At 39.2% G+C, this 25,369-nt stretch overlaps 2 protein-coding genes across 2 annotated transcripts; both read left to right on the forward strand.

Annotated features, from left to right (window-relative positions):
* Positions 1-3,172: 3,172 nt before the first annotated feature.
* Positions 3,173-11,446, forward strand: LOC113029852 (uncharacterized). The gene is made up of 5 exons (XM_026180882.1): positions 3,173-3,781; positions 5,772-5,803; positions 6,974-7,000; positions 8,289-11,306; positions 11,418-11,446. The coding sequence occupies exons 4-5, from the start codon at positions 9,521-9,523 to the stop codon at positions 11,444-11,446; spliced, it is 1,815 nt and encodes a 604-aa protein (XP_026036667.1). The 5' UTR covers positions 3,173-3,781; positions 5,772-5,803; positions 6,974-7,000; positions 8,289-9,520.
* Positions 11,447-15,084: 3,638 nt separating this feature from the next.
* Positions 15,085-24,721, forward strand: LOC113029829 (putative golgin subfamily A member 6-like protein 19). The gene is made up of 4 exons (XM_026180850.1): positions 15,085-15,307; positions 21,536-21,970; positions 22,485-22,748; positions 24,266-24,721. Exons 2-4 carry the CDS (start codon positions 21,760-21,762, stop codon positions 24,658-24,660), a joined length of 870 nt encoding a protein of 289 aa, XP_026036635.1. The 5' UTR covers positions 15,085-15,307; positions 21,536-21,759; the 3' UTR covers positions 24,661-24,721.
* Positions 24,722-25,369: the final 648 nt, after the last annotated feature.

Genomic DNA, 25,369 nt, shown 5'->3' on the forward strand with positions numbered 1-25,369 from the left:
CTACTAAATGTAGTATTTATGCTTAATCATAGTATTTCTATATATTTCTGCCAGGTCCCCAGGCAGCCAATCCTCTGTGAGGACTGAGAAATTCAAATTTTCAAATCAGGGCCTGCACAGCTTCCCAGCCAATCATATATGTGTCCTGAGGCATTCAAATTTGCATATTGGGGCCTTCATGGCTTCTAAGCCAGCCAATCATATCTGAGGGCTGAGGAATTCAAATCCACAAATCAGGGCCTGCACGGCTTCCCAGCCAGCCAATCATATATGTGGTCTCAGGCATTCATATTTGCATATTGGGGAATTCGTGGCTTCTAAGTCAACAAGTCATCCATGTCATATATCTCTAAAAATTCACATTTTAATGATAAATTGTTAACACTGGAAGATTCCCCCATCTCTTCTGAACAAAACGGTGTAAGAATGACCGCTCTAGCCCCTACAGTTTGGAAATTATGGTCATTTGTTTGAGGGGAGTCCTCACTATGAGAAATAGGCTGCAATAATCCTGTGCCTCTCTGTGCTGCGTGTGTAAAAAGATGCACATGTTTTGGCGGGAAAAAGTACACAGGCTCTCTGATTGGTGGATTCAAATTCAGCAGCTCCCAGGCTGACCTAGAAACTTACTTCTCTCTCCCTGTGCATTTTTTTGCTGATTTTTTCATTTAACAAGTATATTTGAGGGACCCTCAGCATGTTCAGCATTTTTTCAGCTGTCCATTTTGCTTTTCCAATTTTTCTGTTTAACTTATTACTATTCTGCTAAATCACACTATTTCTGCTATTTTATAAGATTTGTGCCTAATATAGTATTTCTGCTAAATTACAGTATTTCTGCTTTTTATACTATTTGTGCTAAAACATAGTATTTCTACTAAATGTAGTATTTATGCTTAATCATACTATTTCTGCTTTTTATGGGATTTGTGCCTAATATAGTATTTCTGCTTTTTATAGGATTTTTGCTCAAACATAGTATTTATACTAAATGTAGTGTTTATGCTTAATCATCCTATTTCTGCTTTTTATAGGATTTGTGCTTAATATAGTATTTCTGCTAAATTATAGTATTTCTGCTTTCTATAGTATTTGTGCTAAAATATAGTATTTTTACTAAATGTAGTATTTATGCTTAATCATAGTATTTCTATATATTTCTGCCAGGTCCCCAGGCAGCCAATCCTCTGTGAGGACTTAGACATTCAAATTTTCAAATCAGGGCCTGCACGGTTTCCCAGCCAATCATATATGTGTCCTGAGGCATTCAAATTTGCATATTGGGGCCTTCATGGCTTCTAAGCCAGCCAATCATATCAGGGCTGAGGAATTCAAATCCACAAATCAGGGCCTGCACGGCTTCCCAGCCAGCCAATCATGTATGTGGGCTCCAGGTATTCAAATTTGCATATTGGGGAATTCGTGGCTTCTAAGTCAACAAGTCATCCATGTCATATATCTCTAAAAATTCATATTTTAATGATAAATTGTCAACACTTGAAGATTCCCCCATCTCTTCTGAACAAAACGGTGTAAGAATGACCCTTCTAGCCCCTACGGTTAGGAAATTACGGTCATTTGTTTGAGGGGAGTCGTCACTATGAGAAATAGACTGCAAAAATCCTGTGTGTCTCTGTGCTGCGTGTGTAAACAGAAGCACCTGTTTTGGCGGGAAAGAGTGCACAGCCTCTCTGATTGGTGGATTCAAATTCAGCTGCTCCCAGGCTGACCTAGAAACTTACTTCTCTCTCCCTCTGTGTGTGTGTGTGTGTGTGTGTGTGTGTGTGTGTGTGTGTGTGTGTGTGTGTGTGTGTGTGTGTGACAGAGAGAGAGAGAGAGAGAGAAAGGCTTTTTTAATGGGATGACCTCATTCTAAGCTTCAAATTCAATATATTTAGACTGGTTGACTGAATTGGATCTTGTGTGTGTGTCTCTCTGTGCATGTGTGTTTCCTTATGTGTACATATTTCTGATTGTGTGGCTGTTATATATTTTTTTTGCTGATTTTTTTCATTTAACAAGTATATTTGAGGGACCCTCAGCATGTTCAGCATTTTTTCAGCTGTCCATTTTGCTTTTCCGATTTTTCTGTTTAACTTATTACTATTGTGCTAAATCATACTATTTCTGCTTTTAATAGGATTTGTGCTTAATATAGTATTTCTGCTTTTTATAGGATTTGTGCTTAATATAGTATTTCTGCTAAATGTAGTATTTATGCTTAATCATACTATTTCTATATATTTCTGCCAGGCAGCCAATCCTCTGTGAGGACTCAGACACATATCACATATCAGGGCCTGCACGGCCTCCCAGCCAGCCAATCATATCTGAGGTTTTCCGTTTCCTCTCTCGTCATATCTCAGCGACGGATGTACATAGAGCAATGAAAATCGCAGTCAAAGTACACCAAAGTCCGCTGATTCACCCAGTACAAGAAATATGCTTCTAGTCCACCTAGGTTTTGAGTTACACAACGTTTTGTAACTCCAAAAAACGGCGTTTTTCGCCTCTCGCCGCGATCTAATTCTGACTCCTCATTACCATGTTTTTCAAAACGGCTCTTCTCTTTCCCAGTGGCGCAGTTGGTAATGACATGGGTCTGCAAGCCAAAGATCGTGGGTTCGATTCCACCTTGGTCAACATGTTTTTTTCCCTACAAATTAATACACTGTCACAGACCAGTAATTCATATTCATCATTTATTACAATTCTGCAAACTTTTATGATTTTACCAGCTTTTCTAATATGGACCTCACATTCTTGTTAAGACTCCATGGCACAAATACTCTTCCCTTTAGGCTCTGTGTATGTGTGTGTGTATCAATATGTCTCCCATTTTAAAGTATTAGTCCTCCATAATTGTATTTCTGGTAAATCACAGTATTCCTGCTATGTTGTACTATTTTTCTAAATCATAATGTTTCTGTAATGTTTATGTATTTTTGGCTAAATATATTCTTTCTGTTATCTTATACTATTTCTCCTAAATTCTTGTATTTTTGAGAAGTTATCATGTTTCTGGTAAGTTACAATATTTCTGCTAAATTCTGCTATGCTATTGTATTTCTGCCAAGTATTATGTTTCCTCTAAGATATTGCAGTTCTGCTAAGTTATTCCATTTTAGCAAAGTTCCTTTGCTTCTGCAAAGTTTTTACAATTTCTGCAACTTTTCAGCTTTTTCAGCTAGTTTTAGCAGACAGCTTCAGCTTTAAAGCAATTCAGAATTCATGATTACAACCAATATGTAGTAGAATAAAAGAAACAAATGTGCAATGAACATATCAGGAGTCCCTGTTAAAAAGTCTCATAGCAGTGTGGTTAAGGGACCTCCTGAACCTCTTGAGTCCTGCAGTGGAGTGAGATGAACCTCTGCAGCTCCTACTGTGAGGATGCTTAGGCGATCACCAACACCAGCTCCTTGGTGTTGGTGTTCAGCAGAAGACTGTTCTTATTACTGCAGTCAGTTAAATAAATCTATCATAATAAAGTACATTTTAACATAATGACCTTATGTTTATTTATGTCTTTTAACCATTATTTCAAATTCAAAGAATCCTGTTTGAAACATTTATTAAACTTATAGAATTAAATTTCTGCTAGTTGCTTTTTGTTGCAAAAAAATCTAGTATAATAATATTTAAATTTACATATATTTTTCACGTTTTCCATGCCAATTTTGTGTAATTGCGGAGTTTCCCACTACCCGTGAATGCCTCTTTTTTTAACGTCTCTGCCTGACTCCTGAATCTCCGTCCACTCTCAGCTCGATCCCCACCGGTAAGCGCTGCTTCTCTGTCTCTCTTTTCTGAAATGAAATGTCTATAAGCTGTATGAGGGATTTACCCAGTTGTTGTTAGTGACTTATGAAGCCAGTCGAAGTATAAGTCATGTTAAAGTAACACAATGGCTGCTTTTTTAGTGAAACGTTGTAATTTTACTATTTAAAAGGAGTGTTTGGTATGCTAGCACTAAGTGCTAACGCCTAGCCTAGCTGCTATAGGCCCAGTGTGAAATTAATATGGTTCATTTGATTGTTTATTACAGTTATTGTGTTGTATTTGGTTCATTCGGTGTGTTAGTGTTTCTGAGTCTGTTAGGGAAGCTGAAGTTAATTCTCTTCACAAATCAGTCAGTTAAAAACGGCCTCATTCTTTCGGTTGTAAGGTAATGAGCCGTCATTTTAGAACCACTGATTAGCTGCTGAAGCAGCAGGGTCGGCAACTTCACAGGAGCCATTTTACCGCCATTAGCTGTTTCCCAAAACGTCGGCTGCATCTTTCGGAGGACCCAGCCTTCGCGGTCTACGTGGACCGAGAAGGCTGTGAAACTGGACGGTCTAGCCTTCAGATTTGCGTCACCGCTGTCTCTCTGGAGTTTAATAAACTCGGCCGTCTGCTCCTTGCTATTTAAAATATAACAGGACACTGGCGTAAATTCTCGACCGTTTAACGTTTATTGAGCTGTGTGAAAATCCCGGAGGAACCCACCGGATTGATTAATAAAGCTTTATTTAATCTAATAATCTAATAACTTTGATCTCAGCCAAACCGATTTACTCCAGAACAAATAAAACACAGAAAAAGGCAAACAATTACATTTTTAAGTTATCAGAGTGACTTGTATATCATGTTTAACCTGAGTAGCGAAAGAGCGGGGGTCTGAACCCCCCTCCCGGCTTGCCATCGAGCCGGTGGGTGACAGACGTCTCTGAAAACGTCGGCACACTTTTGCAAATATGCGATGTCTTGATAAACCAAGCAGATATTTACACCGCTACTTTCTCGCCTAAAAATATGTTAAAAGTTTATTCGGGGAAATGAAGGACTCATTTGTCGGCCGCATTTGAGACAGCCTCCGTCGACTGGCTGTGACATAATCGGCCTTCAAATGCGGCCTCCGGAGGATGCAGCCGACATTTTGGGACACAGCTTCTGACTGAAAGCCGGGAGAAAAAGAGTCACGTGCCTGTACCGGTGTGTTTTTGTGCTGTGGGTTAATTAACAGAAGGGAGAGAGAGAGTGAGGATGAAACACATAATATAAGAATAATAACATCTCTTAACAAGAAGTTTTTTTTTAATTAGGTAATTTTAGTTTTTTAGTTAAATTTTAAGAACTGTTTAACAAACACTTGTTTGTGCAGGTTGTTTTTTTTTTTTTAAATGAAACCTACACCTGCAGCTCTGTTTAACTTCTCACTTTGTGAAAAACTAACGAAATATAAAAAAGTCCACCTTCAAATAAATAAAATGCAGCAGTGCACCATTAATATTATAAATATGATATGTAGATATTTAAAACAACAGCATATTAAATGATACTGTGTGCAGGTGATAATATTTTTAGGAAGCAGAATTTGAATGCAGACGAACTCAAATGTTGAAGCCTACAAAAATATCATCCAAGCTTTCATTTATGATTGTTCATGCTTTGAAATTGTGATGTCAGAATTTGATAAAGTGTGCAGAGCTAGGTGTAGCAAATCATTGCTTATTAAATCTACTGTGTTATCTAATAGCACCAAACTAATAGAGCTATCACATAACTAAGAGACGTGTGTGGCTTATTACAAATGGATGAAACCATATTTTACCTTAATGAAGACAGTAATCTTTAATAAGGTGTAGAAAAAGGTGAGTTGTTTGTTGCTGTGGTAAACAAAGAATGTACTGAATCTTTTGTACTACACAGAGTGATGCAGTATTGACTGTGATGCTGATTTGAGTTGTCTCATTCTGTATTTTTGTGCTTTGTCTTTTGTTACACAGAGTGAAAGAGATCTTTGGTTTTGCCTTTGCTGGTAAGTAAACAGTGATTGTAACTGAGGCAGTATGAACCTGGCATTGCGTAGCACATTTGACAACTTACATACAGTAGTTTGACTTTTTGTGATATGTTTCCATTTACTGATGGGCAAAAACACAAAGTCAGGATTTATTACCTGTAGCAGCAAAGTCCTCACACGGGACCTCTGACTGTCCCTGAAAATGTCCCTGAAGTTTAATAGCCCATTTATGTATGATTTAAATTTCTTATGGCTTATTGAATCCAAACATAGCTAAATGTCAGTTGTTCATTTTCTCCTTATGTTTGTGGATTTAAGTAGCAGACAAAACAATGAAAGTGTTTTAGGGGAGTCAGTATAAGTGGTTGCTCAAACACTTAAGAGCTGCACAGGTATTGATTCATATTGTCTCTCAAATTCTGCTGATGTGTTACATTAAAGTCAGAACACTGTAGAAGTATTTTGTACAGTTAAGCAATAATGAAAAACTAAGAAAACCAGAGGTGTGAGTGGACATTGTTAGGTACATTACAGCCAGTGTGTCTAATTAGTTTATCACTTATTTGGTGAATATAATGTGTTTTAAAATTTAATAGAAAAGTTGCCAAAAAGGTACACTGCAAAATACATAAATATTCCTAGCAACAGGTATAATGAAAGGACTTTTTAGTGTAAAAATTTAAGACATTTAATTTTAATTACAAAACATGGTGCACCTCTGCTATTGTAACATGTCAATATTTAAAACTATTTTAAGATTTACATATTCATATCAGACATGACGAGGTTTTCTGTTGCTTCTGATTTATATAATTATTTTGTATCTAACATTTTTAAAAGTTTTGGCTTTCACACTTTAGTAGTACTGACCTGTTGTAGAAAATGTTGGAGCCACAAAGCTTCTGTGTAGGAAATATTTGGTATATCCTGCACTTGTGCCAACAAATATTGGTGGCTATTCTTTATATTTCTGTAGTAATGAATGCTTTTATTACACTTGCTACAGCCATGTGAGACGCTGCAGTTCATTTATCTCCTCTTTAGACTACATTAAGCTCATAAAGCCTTAAATAAATTAAGAATTTTACTAGTTAATTTATGTCACAGTAAATTGGATTGTGTGTGAAGAGGCTCAACAGTCTGAATCATCAAACAGTGATCTGATTAATTGTTTCCTTTCTCTAGACTGCTGATCTGATCGTCTCCAGTCTGGTAAGTAAAGGTTTGTCTGAGGTACAGTGCTGGGAAATGTTTCTCATTATAGGACATTCAGTTTAGTGGAGTGAGTCAGCACAGCTCTTGGGAATAATCAGATCGTAGAAAAGTCTGTGTAAACATTTCCAGACTTACAGATCTCTCTTATCATCATAGTACATTTTTAATTAGGCCCTAATATCGGCCATGCTAAGTTTATTGTAGATTTAGTGGAGTGTGTATTAAACATGCCCCATATTTGACTGAAAAATGTAGAAACTGCTGTTTAGGAGTCATCTGTCTCCAAATTTTTCATTTTGCCAAAAGTCATACTGAGTAAATTATTTTTTACTTTTATGTTAACGGCTCCCCAGACATTATGATATACTGTTGAACCAGGTAAGTACACACAGAAACGGGAATTTGAGACCTTTGGGCATTTAGGATCATGTGAGTTGAGTGCTGTGAAGTGTTTAAAGCAGGTGGTCTGAAACTGTCTGCTCTGACTTCATTGTGTGGGTTTAGCTTGACCATATAATGTTTATAGTAAGTTACTGTAGCACCACATCTTGGTTTACAGACTGTGTTTGTTTTTATTGTGTTAATAGAATGCAAAAATGTCCTTAGAAATGTTCCACCACCATATGATAAACATTTTCATTCAGTTGAATCTAATAATGTACTGTACGACTCTTCAGTGTGTAATGATATATATGTTCTGTATTTTTCGGACTGTAAGGCGCACTAAATTCTAAGGCACATTAAGCCAAACAAAACAGATAAGTCAAACTTTATTCAACTCATTTACAATAACTCTCAAAATTTTTCAGTTGTAAGACATAAAATACAGAACAATACACTCACTTTTCAGGATTTATGGACTGATGAATGTGGATTGATCAGTTTGAAATCTGCTTCATAAGCATGGCTCTCAACAGGTGCCAGGCCCTTATACACACACACACCATATTATGTTGAAGCACAGTACGAATTACTCTATGAGGGTGCTGACTATGTTAGCCATGCTCCTTAGAAAAAAAGAAGAAAAAAAAAAAGAAAAGCCATGCTCCGACAATACATCAAGTGGTGCTGCTTTGTAGCTTACCAAAGTCATACTAAAACATTTGACAGAGTGCCGTGTACCACATAGAATTGGTTTGAAATCAGTAAGCACAACCATACAGAAGGTGCACTGTCTATTTTTGAGAAAATTAAAGGCTTTTAAATGTGCCTTATAGTCTGAAAAATACGGTAAAGCCAGGTTTATTGGAAGTGTGTCTAATTCCACTTTCTTTCTGTCTTACAGGTGACCTGCTGCAGAAAACCCTCTCCCTCTATCATTAACAAGCCATTAACAAGCAAATTCAGTCTGTCCTATCACTCTCCCTCTCCCTGCTCCATCTTTTTTGACAAGCCATTCTATCTTCTATCCATTCTCCGCCATGTACTCTATCTAATTTTGACAAGCATAAGCCCTAGTTTGACAAGAAACCAAGTTTGACAACAAACCAAGGTTGACAACAAACCAAGTTTTTGGAAATTGAAGTTACCGCAACTTCGACGATCTGTTTTCAGAAATCTGAGAGATCTCTGCTCTCACTGCTCCTTCTTTCCTGTCGTTAAACTCTCTCATATCCACTCATTTTACTGGAAATTACAAGTAAGAAGTTGAATATACAGTATAGTAGAAGTCACTGTAGAAACTACTTACACAGCCCTACATTTGTCATTTTAATTTTGCATTACACTTTGGAATAAACATTGATTGGCTTACAGGTGCAATTGCTTTGATAAATTATATAAAATATACACCTCTTAAAGGTTTATTTGTAATAAGACAATCTGGTTATTTTGTAATATATACATTCAGACTGCTCTATTTACATAAATATTAAATTAGATTCAAATACATTTTTCAAGTCTGTTTCATTGACTATAACATTTGACTACAGTAAGTTTATACTAATATTATTTAAGGACAAACCCATTTCTATTACTCAGTGTAAGTATTGAGTTACAATTGTCATTGAGAAGCTGCCCTGAGGACCCAGACTTCCTGTTTCCTGACTGCTGCAGAACATCCAGCTGAAGAATCCTCATCGCCTGTCATCTGATCACCACACCACCACAGCTCCATATATTTGCTTTAAATTTTAGATATCTGAAAGATTTACACAAAGTCTACTTCAAAGCTAAGACTTTTATTATAGCCTGTTGATTGTTGAGATTTATTCTGCATATTACTTCACAGAAGTATAGACCTATTCATTAACCAGTCTGGTTAAAAAAAAGAAGTAATAATATACAGTTGTTGAAAAAGCTACAATAAAACGTTTTTAAGGATCTTTCAATAACTTTTATATTGAGTTTGTATTTAAGCCAGCCTTTTACATCAATTAAACGGTCATAAGAACACTTTACCATTTGTATAGTTGATCCATTTAATAGAAACTTGAGGAGTTTTTCAGTGTTTACAGGTTGAGTTTTGTATACATTTGTGTATAAATACATATAAGGTCCAGTTTGTACTTGCACAAAATGCCAAGGAAAGGTCAAAGGTCACAGTCCCAGAAGCTTAGATGGCAAAAGCAGAAGGAGCAGGTAAATCTTTCTCAGACCGGTGAGCAGGTAAAGGTGTCTGTTACAAGTATTCCCAGTCCAGAAGTGCAGCTCAGCGTTCAGACGGCCGCAGTGTCTTATGCAGATGTGGTAAAGAGAGGTGTTTGCTCATCATCTGTGCCAAATGCTAAAGAACAACAGGTAATCCAGACTGAACCCCAGCTATCTGTGCAAACGCAGCATGATGGAGAAGCTCCAGGACCGTCTCATGTACAGGTTACAAACAGTGAAAGTCGTCCACGAGTGAGTAGCATCTGTGCGTCTCGAAGCCAGGCCAATGCTAAGTATGGAAAGTACCGGAATCAGCAATGCATGGCGAACAGTTTGGTTTTCCTGTCATTCTTACACGAGGATGAATTCATTACCAGAGCAGATCTCAACCGTGTGTTGGACAAAGGCCATGCCGTGTATTCAGATGCCAGAAAGAGGTTTGTGAACAGCGTGTTTCTAGCCTGTGATGAACTTCCCACTGTGATCATCAGCCGCAGACACGAGTATCAAGTCGACATGTCTCAGTTTGCTCATTATGGCACATTTGACGGTACAGATCATCTTCCGAGCCTTGAACAGGGACTACAGCGTTTGGCTTCAGAGTTTCGCTACGCTTTGCTAGTCATGGGAGGAACAGCCATCGCAGTTTCCAGGCTGACTTCAGGTGAATACGCATATTTTGATCCTCACCCACGTAAGTCTACAGGAATGCCATTGTCGCTAAGTGTAAGTGGTGGAACTGCAGTTATGTTAAAATTCACACGTCTTAACGACATGATTGACAGGATCAAACGTTTGTACCGAATGTGTAGCATCGCACCAACCTGTGCTTATGAGCTACAGCCTGTTGAGTTCCACAGTGAAAACGTTGCTGACCAAAGAAATGCTGATGAAAACAGACAAACAGCTACAACTGTTCCAGCACCAGCTTTAAATGAACCTGAATTTGAAACCCCAAAGTCCACTGAGCAGACACAGAAAACTGTGGCCGACACTTTAGCTACTGAAGTGATGTCATCCAGAGTGGATTATTCAAATGAGCCAGCTGCTGAGCTGAACAATTCTGATTATTTAGAAATAGAAACCTCTGCATCTTCTGTAAGAGACACTCAGTTAACAAAAGATTCTGTTCCTCTGAATGATTTAAACACTGCCTCCTGTTTAACTATGACAACAGATGAACTCTCACATAAACTGTTGAAGCATAATAAACAGCAAAGGAGAAAGATTAGGAGACGACTGTTGGTCCAAGAAAAACTACCACAGAGAAGGGAAAATCAGAAAAAGAAAGAAAGACAGATGTACGCTTTTGATGAAAGCTTTAAGGCAAAGAAAAAAGATTCTAGCAGAAAGTCTCATGATCCTGATCACAGACAGAAGAAGAGTGTGTACAAAAATAATCTGTGTAAACTCAATGCTACATATAGAGAGAAACAGAGAGAACATTTTAGAAAAATCTATAGAGATAGTGCTAAAATTAGAGAGAGAAAAAGAGAACGTGTCATAAGGATGTATAAAGAAGATTCTTCATTCAGAGAAAAGCAGAAGGAACGAATAACAAGAACATACAGAGAATCTCCCGTGTTCCGAGAAAAGCAGAAGGAACGAATAACAAGAACATACAGAGAATCTCCCATTTTTCGAGAAAAGCAGAAGGAACGAATAACAAGAACATACAGAGAATCTCCCATTTTTCGAGAAAAGCAGAAGGAACGTATAACAAGAACATATAGAGAATCTCCCATTTTTCGAGAAAAGCAGAAGGAACGTATGAGAAAAACATATAAAGAATCTTATAGACAATCTCCTATATTCACTTTTATAGTATCTAATAGCTGTGTCCCAATCCAGTGACCACACGCTTTGTAGTATGCGCACTTTGTGGACTAGTGATTTGTCAGTCGCGAATGAAATGGCTCTTAGAACCGGATCTTTGACATGGACTACGCGAGCCGGCTCCTTATTGGGAGCCGTGTTTTTTTTTGTTTTTTTTCTATCACCCTCTCTCTCGCACTTTTTTCCCCGCTTCACTCCGCATGTGAGCCTTGTGTTTTGCGCTGGGCAGAGGGGGAAGGGGCGGTAGTTACACTCGCAGTAGCACAGGAACAGAGCCGGAGGGAGAGAGAGAGAGAGCCAGGGACAACAACGTCACGTTAGAAAGGTATAGTAATCATCCACAACTATTTTCAGATGATAAAGGATTCAGAAAGTTTATTCATGCAGGCCCATATGACAGAGAATGTGCATCTTCTCTTTGTTTTCATATTTTAATTTATATTTAATTGTGTTGTGGTTTGCAGTGTTTTGTTTTGTTTCACTTTAAATTTGTTTAAAAAAAACCTGAAAATTTAAGTAGCCAAAAGTTGAAATGTGAATAGTTGGTTTTTGTATAATATGATTTATTTATTACATTTTATGTGGAGTGAATAAATGAAAGTATATTTACGGTGGCCCCTACAGACAAAGCACGTACAAACCCCGAAGCACGGAAAAACTCCAAAACACGTACAAAAGACAACAGAAGTGCTCCAGAATGCTAGGCGCAACATTGAGCTTTTGTTGTCTAGTGGCTACACAAGCCAGTAAATACCAACGACTAGATTTGGTGTGTGGTAGTAACAGGTAAAAAAAATTTTTTTTAATTATTTGAATATATATGAGTGCTTGTGTATAAATACACAAACAATACACATATGATTTCAATTGTGTAATTTAAGTGATCTAGGTAGCTCTGTTAAGGAAGTTCAGTTAACGCTAGAAATATGTTTTGGAATTTGTACGTGCTTTGTTTCTAGGGGCCACCATTTTTAGCTCCATTCTGCTGCTGATACATACTTTAGGTTTCTGAATATTAAACTTGTTGCTGCCTTTCATAGTGTGTAACTTGAACAGTCTGTCTATTCCCTCCATCTGTCAGCTGCTGCTGGCTCTTCCTCCTCCTCTTCCTCACACACTGCTGAGTTTGTCCTGGTGGATCATCAGGGGTGCAAAGCCTCACAGATGATGTGCAGCAGTGGGTCCCTCAGTCTGTCCTCACTCTGGACACTTGCAGTTGTCACACATGGAAATCAAATGTGTGATAAGCTGCAGGATTCAAACACAAGTGTAACTTATAAATACATTGATAGGTTCGTAGCATAAACCTATTCGCTGGAACGTTCAAGACAATTCTACTACAAAGCAAAGCAAGGGAAAAATACAGTTTGGACAGAAAGTAAGAATTTCTGGAAAATAGCATGGATAATGAAGTAAAAGGGAGACATTTATATAGGATACAAAACACAATAGAAGTTAAGAGCCATAGTGGATTAAATAGACAGGATATTATAGGTTATTATAAGTAGAATACAAACAGGTCATTCGCTTTCTAAATGGTACTCTTTTTAGGATGGGGAAACATCCGACTGGGTTGTGTGATTGGTGTAATGCTATGGGGACGGTTGAACATGTGCTTATTAGTTGTAGGAAGTATGTAAGAGAGTGTTGAGGGTAGAAATGGGTGGTGTAATGGAACTAACATTTGAAAAGGTGGTTAATCAGTTAGGTCATAATGAAGGGAAAGGAGTGGCTTTTTGTTTTGTTTTTTAAGAAATACTGGTCTCATCAAGAGGATCTAAGGATTTGGAAGTGAATTTAGAATAAAAGCCAGGAGATGGCAGTAGTGCAACATCTTTGGATGCAAGCTGTTGTTAAAAATGACAGAAGAAGAAGACAGGGGGGCATTTTTGGAAGTTACTGTTTGTATGTGTAAGGGTTGTCCAATAAACTAAGTACTAATTACTTCAGTTTAGACTGAGTGATGTCTGATGTGTTCCACACCACACCTCTCTGCGTAACGCTCTTATAAATTGCATTTATTACATTTTTGCTTTTTTTTTCTTTGTTTTGTTTTGTTTTTAAAAAGTTTATAACTTAACTGTTTTCCAGCCTGGAGTTTCTGATGGTTTCATGGGGTGATTTTGTCCAAACTGTGTGCAGGACAGGAGCTGGATGCAAATCTCATCTGTAACATTTAGAAATGGAAAGCCCCAAACATCAGACCATCAAAGCCAATGTTGGTATGTTATTTGACTTTTGAATAAATCTACTTAGCATTGTGCACTAATAACATTAAAATCAAACACTTCTGCATAAACATGCATACCAGAATATTCTCAGTTACCTTTGAACTTTGTCATCTCACTTCTTTGTAAACTCTTTGTATTTCTTACCCTGTGGTAGCTGGGATAAGCTCCCACACAACCTTGAAAAGAATAAGAAGTAGAGGATGGATAGATGGTATTTACAGTTGAGATTAATTATATCTGATTCTTTTTTTAATCTAAGGATGATTGTGGTGCACAGTCTGCAGTGTTGTGCAGGGGAGATGGGCTCACCTGCAGCGAAGGGCTGTCGGAATTCAAAGAGTCCTTCAAATGTGGCGACAAATGCGTCCTTTTCCCCGAATTTGAAGGATGGCTGGTCCAAATTCAGGGGAAGGATGCATCAAATGCCAATTTGGAAGCAACGACAGTATACTGTGTATATTTATACTGGCAGTATGGAAAATGATTATTTGGAAATGCTTAAAATGGAAATGATTATTTACCGTGAGGTGAGGTGTGGTTGGGGTGTGGACAGTGGTTGTGCTTTTGTAACGTTGAGGTATAGACAGCTACAGACTGAGGCCTCAGTCCTGCCTGTTCACATTTTATTCAGTAAAAACTAAATTTTCACTGCTTTTATGGCCTTTTTAGTGGGGAGAACATAGCTAGGATTTAATGATTTAACAAATCTTTTAAATCCTTTGTCCTCCACAATGCTAAATGGCTGTGAGTCCTCAATCACCATGATAACCAGGTCTTCATCTATTTGAGATTGTTCTCCTGAGGAAAGACAATAAAGACAAAGCACAAATATAAATATCACACACGTAACTTATAACAGTTGTATAATATTGTTATATCATGTAGTAACATTACTGCATGCTGTATTATCATGGCATTTGATGGCTCACCTGGTCTTGCTCCACAATCGGTGTTCCCCTTATTATCATGCAAAGCTCTGTAGTGCCTAAGCATGGATGAGGTGTTGTTGTTATATCCCAGCTCCCTGGCACATAGCAAACACTTCACCTTGTACAAAAGTAACGGCGCTTAACATAAATTGTATTGCACCATCAGTATTATGAAAATGCATCTTCTGTAGAAATTTACATACCTTGTTGGGAGGAATGAAATCAAAATGTTCCCACACAAGGGAGGACATGCTCCTCTTCTTAGCTGGCTCCATTCTCTCATAAACCTCCAAACTGTCTCCAAACTCTCACTAACCGCAACTCTCCATCAAACACCCACATTTTGAAGTCTGAGGGGTTTATATCTCTATCATAGCTCGCGGCAAAGTTCGAACCACTTCCTGAACCAGTCACGTGGTACAGCCGGGCAGCGAGGCTTCGGACGTCATCATTTTCAGCTCCTCCCATAAATGAAGCAAGCCCCGTTACGCGCATCGCGGAAACGCTTCCTCCATTACTCGACGCAGAACGTCACATCACTAGTAAATATCATAAAAGATACTAACAAAGAACAAAGCGTAAAAGGAGAGCAATAACAAGAGTGAAAGTAAACCTGTAATGTGGAGGAAACGGACAGTGAGCGCAGTGTAACCGTGACAACGAGACACGAGGACGGATTTAAAGTGATCATAAAATCGTCTCCAGACGGTCGTCGTTCGGTGAGTGGAACCAGATTCAGCTACAACAGCGATAAATACGCCTGTAGGGAGATGAAGAGTGCTAAAATACTGAGAAACGGATCTCTGATGAGTGTTTGTAGGGATGTGGTTCAGCAAGATAAAGACATCCGACTCTAAAACATACTGGCTTATCCATAAGATAATAATTTGGTGTGTATTGATGTTGAAAGGGAAAAAGAGAGTTCACAGAGTGTTACTGATTTAATGTGCGGGTCAGCTGTGACAGCAGGTGTTAGTACCTGGGAAAGTCTGAAGTATTTATCACAATTCAATAGTGCTAAATAAACGATATAAATGCAACTGATGATGAAGAAAAGGCTGACATTTTAGTAAAGTCACAAGTCACGTCAGCTTTCTTTACATAGCACATTTAAAAGACATCAAGTAAGTAAAATTTATTTATATATCACTTTTCACAGATAAAAATCCCAAACTGCTCCACAATAAAACCAGAAATATAAATAATAATATAAAACAATCAGAAAATTAAAAACGAGAAGAAAGAAAAGCATGAATAATCATCTCAAGTTCTGCCTTTGACACCAGTAGTCTGAGTTTATAAATGTTTCTTTAGATGATACAAACAGTTACGAAACAGTAGTTTGGAGTGTTTCTCAAGTGACAACTTTTCTGAGATTCGATTGAACTGAAGGGTTTAAAACCTGATATGCTGCTTAATTTCTGAAAACATGTAATCAGGAGCACAATTAAAGTTTCTGTTTTATCTGTATTTAACTGGAGGAAATTTATGGGCAGAACGTTGTGCCATTAGAAACTGAATTTGACTAAGTTAAGTTTGAATTTGAATTGCTCAGATTGAATCTGAATTCTAACTTGAATAAATACTTTTTAAAACTGAATATGAATTAGCCTAATTTGAAATTCAATTTATTGGTTTGAAACTGATTGTGACTAAATTAAAATTGAATTTTATATTTTGAAAATGAATTCATTTGCTTTGAATTCAGTTTCAGTTCCAAAATTCAGTTTTGGCTCAATGCTTACATATATGTATAAAAATAAAATTTACAAGCTGTGATAACTGTTTCTGATAAAATGGAGAGTAGACCAATATATTAAAATTTTCCTTTATTGGGTGAGAAAATCATACCATGTCATCTTACAGAATAGATATCAGAGCCTTAAACAGGCTGACTTCTGCTAAATGGGTCAAACTGGGCAAAAATTATACAACCTGGGCTGACTTGCACCTCTGCATGTCAGTCTGTTTCAATATGTGACCCCGCCGGGGTCTTGCTCTTGACGAAGGCGGTCGCACTTTTCTCCTCTCCTCCTCTCCCTTAGCTTCCCTGCTTAGCCTCTTATGTCCTTGTCTAGCCTCATGTTTTTTGTATTACTTTTCCCTGGAACATTCTCTCACAGTCTGTTCTCTAAAACCTAAAAGAGGTATTATGGATTTGATCAACTGGTCCCTAAATGCAATTGACACCCCTTCTCAACGAGAAGTCTGGGCTCGGGTGAGCCTGAGTGCTGAAGATATCTACCTATTCGGAACCATGGTAACAGGGTTCTTGCTGATCGGAGCTGGCTTGGCCCTGACTTATCGAAGAATTAAGGAAGCGGAACTGGCTGTTCAAACCCCCACAAGGCTGCTCGCTGGGATTGAAACGATGGGAAGAGGCGTGAGTTTCTCAAAATGAGCTCATTGAGTGTAGCACGGATAAGATCTTGGAGAGGCTTACGGCTGCCGTGAATACTCAGAATAAGATCTCTGAGTGCAGACTGGATTACATCTTGGAGGGGCTCGCTCGGAATAACACCCCTGGGCGCAAATTGGATGACATCTGTAACAGTGTGTCACTGTGGTTGTGAGTTCTCAGAATCGGCTCTTTGAGCACAAGAATGACAACATCACAGAGCGCAAGTTTGATAACATCATGGAGAAGCTCACGGCTCTCCAACGGGAGATTGAGAGACCAGTGTTGGACTGTTAAAACAGCTTTGAAATTCATGTGAGCTGTTCGCACTAAAGTAAAAAGCACTATCACTTCATGCGGATACCCTTTCGGCGCCAGCTGCGGTGGCAAGGCTGAGCCGAACAAAAACACCCTAATAACGACTGTGTTTAGACTGTTCCTTCCCATTCCATGCAAGGTCACCTGAGTTGGCTGGAAGACTGTTTACTTAGCCTAGCAGGGCGAAGGACACTGTCTCAGCTGAACTCTGGACACGCAGACACACACATACACTGATATGCACACACTCATCCCCCCTGCCTTTCCAAACGCCTTCGATGCTTGTTCCCTCCTGGGAACACGGTGGGTCTGAGCCCGTACTGGAATGGTAGCGCTGGGCAGGATGGCTGCTGTGTTTGCTTCGGATTACTCCTCACCCCCCACCCGACCCTGTGGTATGTCACGTGTTCCATAATGTTGTGCTGTGGACATTTATGTGCTTTTTTGTGCAGAGGAATTTTTTTGTTTCCTGTTCTCATGCTGTCCTCCCAGGAGCCCAGCATGAGTAGAGGTCTCTTTTTTTCCTCTTATACTTTCCCATTGTAGTGCATATTTCAGTGTTTTTTCTGTAACGCTACCGATCTCCGACCTGTATCCCCATGTGATGTCTGTGTTGTGTGTGTAAGGTTGGGGGGAGGGGTCCTATTTCACTGCAGGGCAACCTGCACCTGGTGAATAAAGCCTTGATTGATTGATTGATTGATTGATTGATTGATTGATTGATTGATTGGACAGTCAGGGATGAGTAAATGGTAAGTCCTAGTAAATAATTTTTGAGAATGTGAACGTAACACATCCCTGGCTTTCATTCAATATTTGTTTATTTTTATAAATTATACATGGCTTCAAGCTCACATTGAGGCCTGTGGGGCACTGAGACAACAGACAAATTTAAGTGTTTTTGATATATGAATATTTCATACTTTAAGGTTGCCTGTTTTATTTAAGGGAGATGAACAATACATTATAATTGTACCTAATAATACCACAGACGACAGACTAAATAACTAGATTTTAGGTAGATGCTTGTGCATTCTTAAAGTCTTAACTGAGTAGGACTGGGCGATATGACCCAGAATTCATATCTCGATATTCTTTAGCTGGATATCAATATACGATATATATCTTGATATTTTTTTTAAAGCCATAAAGTAAGAACAAAAAGAGAGTTCTTAGTCAAAGCTGTGTCCCAAATCTCACACAGGCACTTTTATTAACATACAGCATAGATTTACAAGAAAAAATTACTCAGAAATAAATTATCAGCATTTATTAAAAAATAATGCTCCATAAATAAAATAAAACAATGTTGTTTTTGTGCATAACAAAAGGCTCACAATTGTGCAGTCAAAATGTAAACTAAAAGATGCTGAGCATAATAACAAAGACAGACAGATTTCGCAGCTCCTCTGTTCCCAGGTTCTACTGCGTCACTGACAGCCTGGAGTTTGAAATCCTCTTTGTAACCATGTCTCTTAACATGTATCATTTGTGGTCCTTATACACACACAGTACAGTAATATTACGTTGAAGCACAGTATGTATTACACCGCGAGGCTCCTCGGTAATGTGCTGGAAAAGCTTGAAAAATGGACCTTGAAAGTGCTTAAAAGGTGCTTGACCCTGAAAAATGTGTACCCTGATTCTGCTACTGATACATAATTTAAGTTTCTGAATATTAAACTTGTTACTGCTTTTAATAGTGTTTAACTTGAAGGCCCAGAGTACTTTCTCCCACACTGAAAACACTTAAATGATAAAATTATTTTAACATTACCTAATAAGACTGATTCTGATACTATAGTTATTTGAAACTTTTCATCAAGCGGTCCCTGTTTTGGTCGAAAGCATTGCACCAGCTGCAAGCAATATCATCTGCTAATTATGCCAGGTGACATTAATAGGAAAGAGACAAAGTAGATTTTGAAATATGGGGAAAGCCAAAAACTGTGCTTCCTCCACTTCTGTACCATTGATTCATTAATGTTGAATTCTATAACATCTGCTCTATTCCCGTATTGTTTCAGTAGAATAGAATAGAATAGAATAGAATTCAACTTTATTGTCATTGCACATGCACAGGTACAGGGCAACGAAATGCAGTTTGCATCCATCCAGAAGTGCTTTAGTGATATAGATATATTACAATATATATTAGCAATAGTATAGATATGTAAGTATATTACAGAAATGGGTCTATTATGGTATGTTATAATGTACACGGTATGAACTATGTTGTGAATATGCTATAACTATAAGTATGTACAGGCTGTAGTGAGTACAAGCTATGTACAGGCTATGAACAGGATATAAATATGAAAACTATACAGAATATGAAATAAATAACTTTACAGAAATCTGAGATATACAGCTATACAGAAATGTGAACTATGGAAGTTGTAAACAGTTGTAGAATTAAAGATTATCGAATGTACAGAATGATTATTTACACAGAGCTATACAGTAGTGCAGTTAAGATAAGTGAGGGTGTAGATAGTTTCTACAGAGGCTATATAAAGTGCTAGTGGTTGTGAGTGGTGGTTCAGTCCATGTTATTATTGTGTGTTTGAGGGTACAGTTGTCCATTGTGGGTGTGTGTATGTTCAGTCCATATGTTAACGTGGGTCAGATATCAGGAGGCAGAGTTCAGGAGTCTGACAGCTGTGGGGAAGAAGCTGTTCCGGTACCTGGTGGTCTTAGTCCGGAGGCTCCTGTAGCGCCTCCCAGAGGGCAGGAGGGTGAAGAGTCCATGTGACGGGTGACTGGGGTCTTTGATGATTTTCCCAGCCCTTTTCAGACACCTCTTCCTGTAGATGTCTTTTATGGCAGGAAGTGGTGCTCCGGCGATGCGCTGGGCAGTTTTCACGACCCTCTGCAACGCCTTCCGGTCCGAGGCAGAGCAGTTCCCGTACCAGACTGTTATACAGTTGGTCAGGATGCTCTCGATGGTGCAACGATAGAAGTTCACCAGGATGTCTGAGGACAGGTGGTTCTTCCTCAGAGTCCTCAAGAAGAAGAGGCGCTGATGAGCCTTCTTGACCAGCTTGGAGCAGTTGGTCGTCCAGGTGAGATCCTCGGAGATGTGGACTCCCAGGAACTTGAAGCTGCTCACACGCTCCACAGCCGTCCCCTTAATGTGGATGGGTGGATGTGGGTCAGCATTCCTCCTGTAGTCCACGATGAGCTCCTTGGTCTTCTCGGTGTTAAGCAGCAGGTTGTTTCTGTCGCACCACTCAGCCAGACGATCCACTTCCTCCCTGTAGGCGGCCTCATCGTTGTCACTGATGAGGCCAATCACCGTGGTGTCATCTGCAAACTTAATGATGGTGTTGGAACCATCAGCAGGTCTGCAGTCGTGGGTGAAGAGGGAGTAGAGGAAAGGGCTCATCACACAGCCTTGTGGTACACCGGTGTTCATTGTGATGGTAGATGAGCAGTGGTTATCCAGCCGGACATGTTGGGGGCGGTTGGTCAGGAAGTCCAGTAACCATTTGCAGATGAGGGAACTGATGCCCAGGTCTGTCAGTTTCTTGATGAGTTGTGAGGGGTGGATTGTATTGAACGCTGAACTGAAGTCTATAAACAGCATTCTGGCGTAGGTGTTGTTGTTGTCCAGGTGTGAGAGGACAGAGTGCAGTGCGATGGAGACTGCATCCTCTGTGCTCCTGTTCTGGCGGTATGCGAATTGGTGGGGGTCCAGGGTGGGGGGGAGACAGGATTTGAAGTGTGCTAGTACCAGAAGTGTACCTCTGGTGTAAATTACTGACCTCTGTCATCATTAAAATTGGGGGAACTTGCACAATCGGTGGCTGGCTAAATACTTTTTTGCCCCACTGTATATGAAAAGGCACAATCCCATCAGTCAGGAAGCAGATAATAGTAAACTAGTTAAAAACCCATCGTATCATTGGGGAGAGCATGAAAACAGATGAAGCTGATTTTTAGATACTAACAGTCTCTTCTCTGGGGATCAGAGTGGGTTTCATAAAGAAAGAGGGACGATGGATAGTTTATTATATTTGGAATCAGACATCAGGAAAGCTCAAACAAATAAGGAAATGATGATAGCAGTCTTCTTTAATACAGCCATACAACATGTTATGGAAAGAGAGACTCCTCATTAATCTCAGAAATCTACGAGTAAATGGATGATTGTTCTATTGAATTATAAGATTGATGAAAGAATATAATTATCCTTGTTTTTCCTGCTATTCTCCTGTCCACACTCCAGTCCAGTAGGCGGGATTAATGCACCTGTAAGCTGATTTGTCAAACGCCATCAGGTCCCGAAGAAGAACGGAGGAGGACAGCACTACTGTGGTAGAGGAGCAGTGTGTGTGCAGACATAGCTGCTGTTGATGAAGCGAACTGAACTTGGAGGAGAGACACAAACTGAAGTATCAATCCCGTCACATCAGTGTTGATCTGATACCAACGTCTGTATCGCTTTTATTGATGCTTGTATCGATCCGCTCAGCCCCAGTTGAAGCAGCAATGAGTTCAGTTCAGTATCTGAGAGAGTTCATCAAGAAGAGATTAACTGCTGTTTGTGAAGAAATCTTCTCAGAGGTTCAAAAAACCATCGTCCAGTATGAGGAGGAGATCAACCATCAGCACAGACTGCCGGATATCAGCCGGAAACCCGACAGAAACTCACACATCATAGGTATGGACATGTTTTTAACTCTGTGCTGTTCAAGCTCAGATTCTTCAGTGTGACTGACTTTACTAGAAGATGTTAAACTGGGTATTTATCAGTGCTGTGGGTCAGTGTCCAGTGATGGACTATGTTGGATTGGTGCAGGTCCATGGTCACTGATAGGTTAGGTTTTTAAAAATTTTGATTTATTTATTAAACTTTTTTCTCTCTAACATATTCCACTGTTGAGTACATCAGGCGTGTGTTGGATCCTCTGTAAACACTGAGACTGTGCAGTAAAGATCTAGTTAGATGTCAGCAGAAAACACATTTAACAAGTTGTTAACAGACTTCTCTGAAGTTAAAGTGAAGCTTTGTTTAAAGAAGGATTTCAGACACTGATGTTTTCATGGTGTCACCCTGCAGTTTAGTTTGGGAAACTTCGATCCTAACATGTTAGCATGTAGCTTTTAAAAGATAGTTTGAGTTTTTATATCAACACATTTGTAATTATTGTTCTTGTGTTTCTTTGTTCCTCAAGACCTCCCACAACAATATGACTGTGAGGAAGAGGAGGGTCTGGATGAGCAGCAGGTCTGTAACCAGGAGAGGAACTCCAGTCTGGACCAGGAGGACCCAGAGCCTCCACAGATTAAAGAGGAACAAGAGGAGCTCTGCAGCAGTCAGGAGGGAGAGCAGCTTGGACTGAAGAAGGAGGCTGAAGGCATTATCGTCTGGACTGATGAAGAGCAGCTCAGACTGCTGGAGACCATCTGTAAACCTGAGATAAAGTTACACAGAATAGGTATGTAAAACTGTGATGTTTTAATAACAGTGAATATGACTCATGGGTGTCACAGTGGAACAGTGGCTAGCGCTGTTGGCCCACAGCAACAAGGTCCTGAGTTTGACTCCATCATGTGGCCGGGCCTTTCTGTGTGGAGTTTGCATGTTCTCCCCTTGTTCACTCTCCAGAGACATGCAGACAGCTGGGTTAGGTTAGTTGGTTGCATTTATTTTCAGAGTCACAGGAAGAATTGAAAGTCCAAAAGTAAAAAGCAGCATGATTTAATCTCTTTGGCATAATTTTCTGTTTTCATTTACATAAATGCATTTCCACCATTAATTCATGCAAAAAGGTGAAAAATTAGTGCATAAGAATTCAGCAGAATGAAAGATGTGAAACATCTGAGTTTCAAATTTCCACCCACTGCTCAGACAAAATCTGCACAGAGACACAAAGCCAACAACACAAGTTTCATTTTGTTGTGTTATCAGTTTAAGAATTACATGTTTCCTCTGCAGCATGGAAATGGTGAGTTTTGAACAGTTTACAGGTCTGAGTAAGTATGAATAAATATTTCTATTCTGTTTTGGAAAATATGAATTCAGAGTTTCTAAACTGAAATTTATCAGACAAAGAGAGTTTTCATGGCATTTCAGGCACAGCCAAAACACTGGTGCAAGAGAGCTCTGCCCCAGCATGCCATCTTATAACTATAGCCAATCCAGACATCCACATTCATTTAACAAAAAACATTTAGTTATTTCTAGGGCTGCCATGATTAGTCTACCATCAAAATCGTCCACCACTAATTTAATAGTCAACTTGTCATGGGAAGTTTTGTAAGATTTAAGATTGTAATAATGGACTGAAACAGAAGATGGCAGCACTGCATGTACAAGAATGACAGCTGCCATTATACCCCGAAGAAGAAGTAGTGTCCAGTATCATAGCTGTGTCCAAATTCAGGGCCTGCATCCTTCGGGAGTCTGCATTTGTAGGCCGATTACGTTGCAGCAATGCAATGAAGGCTGTCCAAATTCGAAGATTCCTCCAAATGCGGCCTACAAATGTGTCCTTCATTTTCCCAGATTTGAAGGATGGGTTGGGTGTATCCTTCGTGGCCCAACCTATCCCAGGAATCATAGTGCGCCTCAGCCAATTTACGTTCCCAACAATGGCGGCAGCTACTTAGTTTTAATATTACTCTTTCTGGGTGACAAAATTAACTTTTAACATATTTTCAGGCGAGAAATGTAGCTGTGTAAACTTCAGATATCTGCACGGTTTATCAAGACATCACCTATTTGCAAAAGTGCTCTGACGTTTTCAGAGACGTCTGTTACCCACCAGCTCGATAGCTAGCCAGGGGTTCAAGGCACAAGAAGAACTCAGAGTTTTCAAACCTCCTAATTTTTCACATTTTTACATTTTAAATTTCAGTGGTATATGTGAGCAACATACTCAAGATGTAGAGATCTGCTAATGGTTTAGACCAGTAAATATTTTCTCAAATGTTTGTTTTGCTATCATTTTAGATGTCCATCAGCATGCTTTTAAAGAAGAGGATGTTCTTACAGACCAGCAGGTCTTTAACCAGGAGAGGAACTCCAGTCTGGACCAGGAGGATCCACAGCCTCCACAGATTAAAGAGGAACAGGAGGAACTATGCAGAAGTCAGGAGGGAGAGCAGCTTGGACTGAAGCAGGAGGCTGATACTTTCAAGGTGACACCCGCTTATGAGAAAAGTGACCACAGTGAACCAGAACCAAACAGCGAGCAGCTCCTTTCTCACAGCTCTCCTGAAGCAGAGAGCCGAGATTATGAAGAAAATGGGCATGTGGACTCAAGATCAACTAGAAATGCAGAGCTGAAGAAGAGACGTCACAGTCAGAGAGTAGACAACACTCTTGTGTCCAGTGAGTCAAAGTAGAACAGACACAAAGAACAAGTCTGTACAATGTGACGTGTGTGGAAAAACTTTACCTGATAAATACAAACTGATTGCACATCTAAGAGTTCACACAGGTGAGAAGCCGTATTCTTGTAGCACCTGTGGGAAAAGATTTGCTGACTTATCAACATTAAAAAAACACAAGAGAATTCACACAGGTGAGAAGCCATATTCTTGTAGCACCTGTGAGAAAAGATTTGCTTCCTCATCAACATTCAAAACACACAATAGAATTCACACAGGTGAGAAGCCGTATTCTTGTAGCACCTGTGAGAAAAGATTTGCTTCCTCATCAACATTCAAAAAACATATGAGAATTCACACAGGTGAGAAGCCGTATTCCTGTAGCACCTGTGGGAAGAAAATTTGTACCTTGTCAGCATTCAAAACACACACGAGAGTTCACACAGGTGAGAAGCCATATTGTTGTAGCACCTGTGGGGAAAAGATTTTCTGACTCATCAGGATTCAAAACACACACGAGAATTCACACAGGTTGAGAAGCCACATTCTTGTAGCACTTGTGGCAAAGGATTTATTCAGAAGTCAGGTTTGGACTGCCATATAAGAATCACACAGGTGAGAAACCGTTTCCTTGTAGCATCTGTGGGAAAAAGGTTTGTCGATAAGCTACAATTAAAGAAGCACATGAGAATTTCATACGGTGTAAACGTATATATTAGAAATG

The sequence above is a fragment of the Astatotilapia calliptera genome, chromosome 9 (genome assembly GCF_900246225.1).
Source record: "Astatotilapia calliptera chromosome 9, fAstCal1.2, whole genome shotgun sequence".
NCBI lineage: Eukaryota > Metazoa > Chordata > Actinopteri > Cichliformes > Cichlidae > Astatotilapia > Astatotilapia calliptera.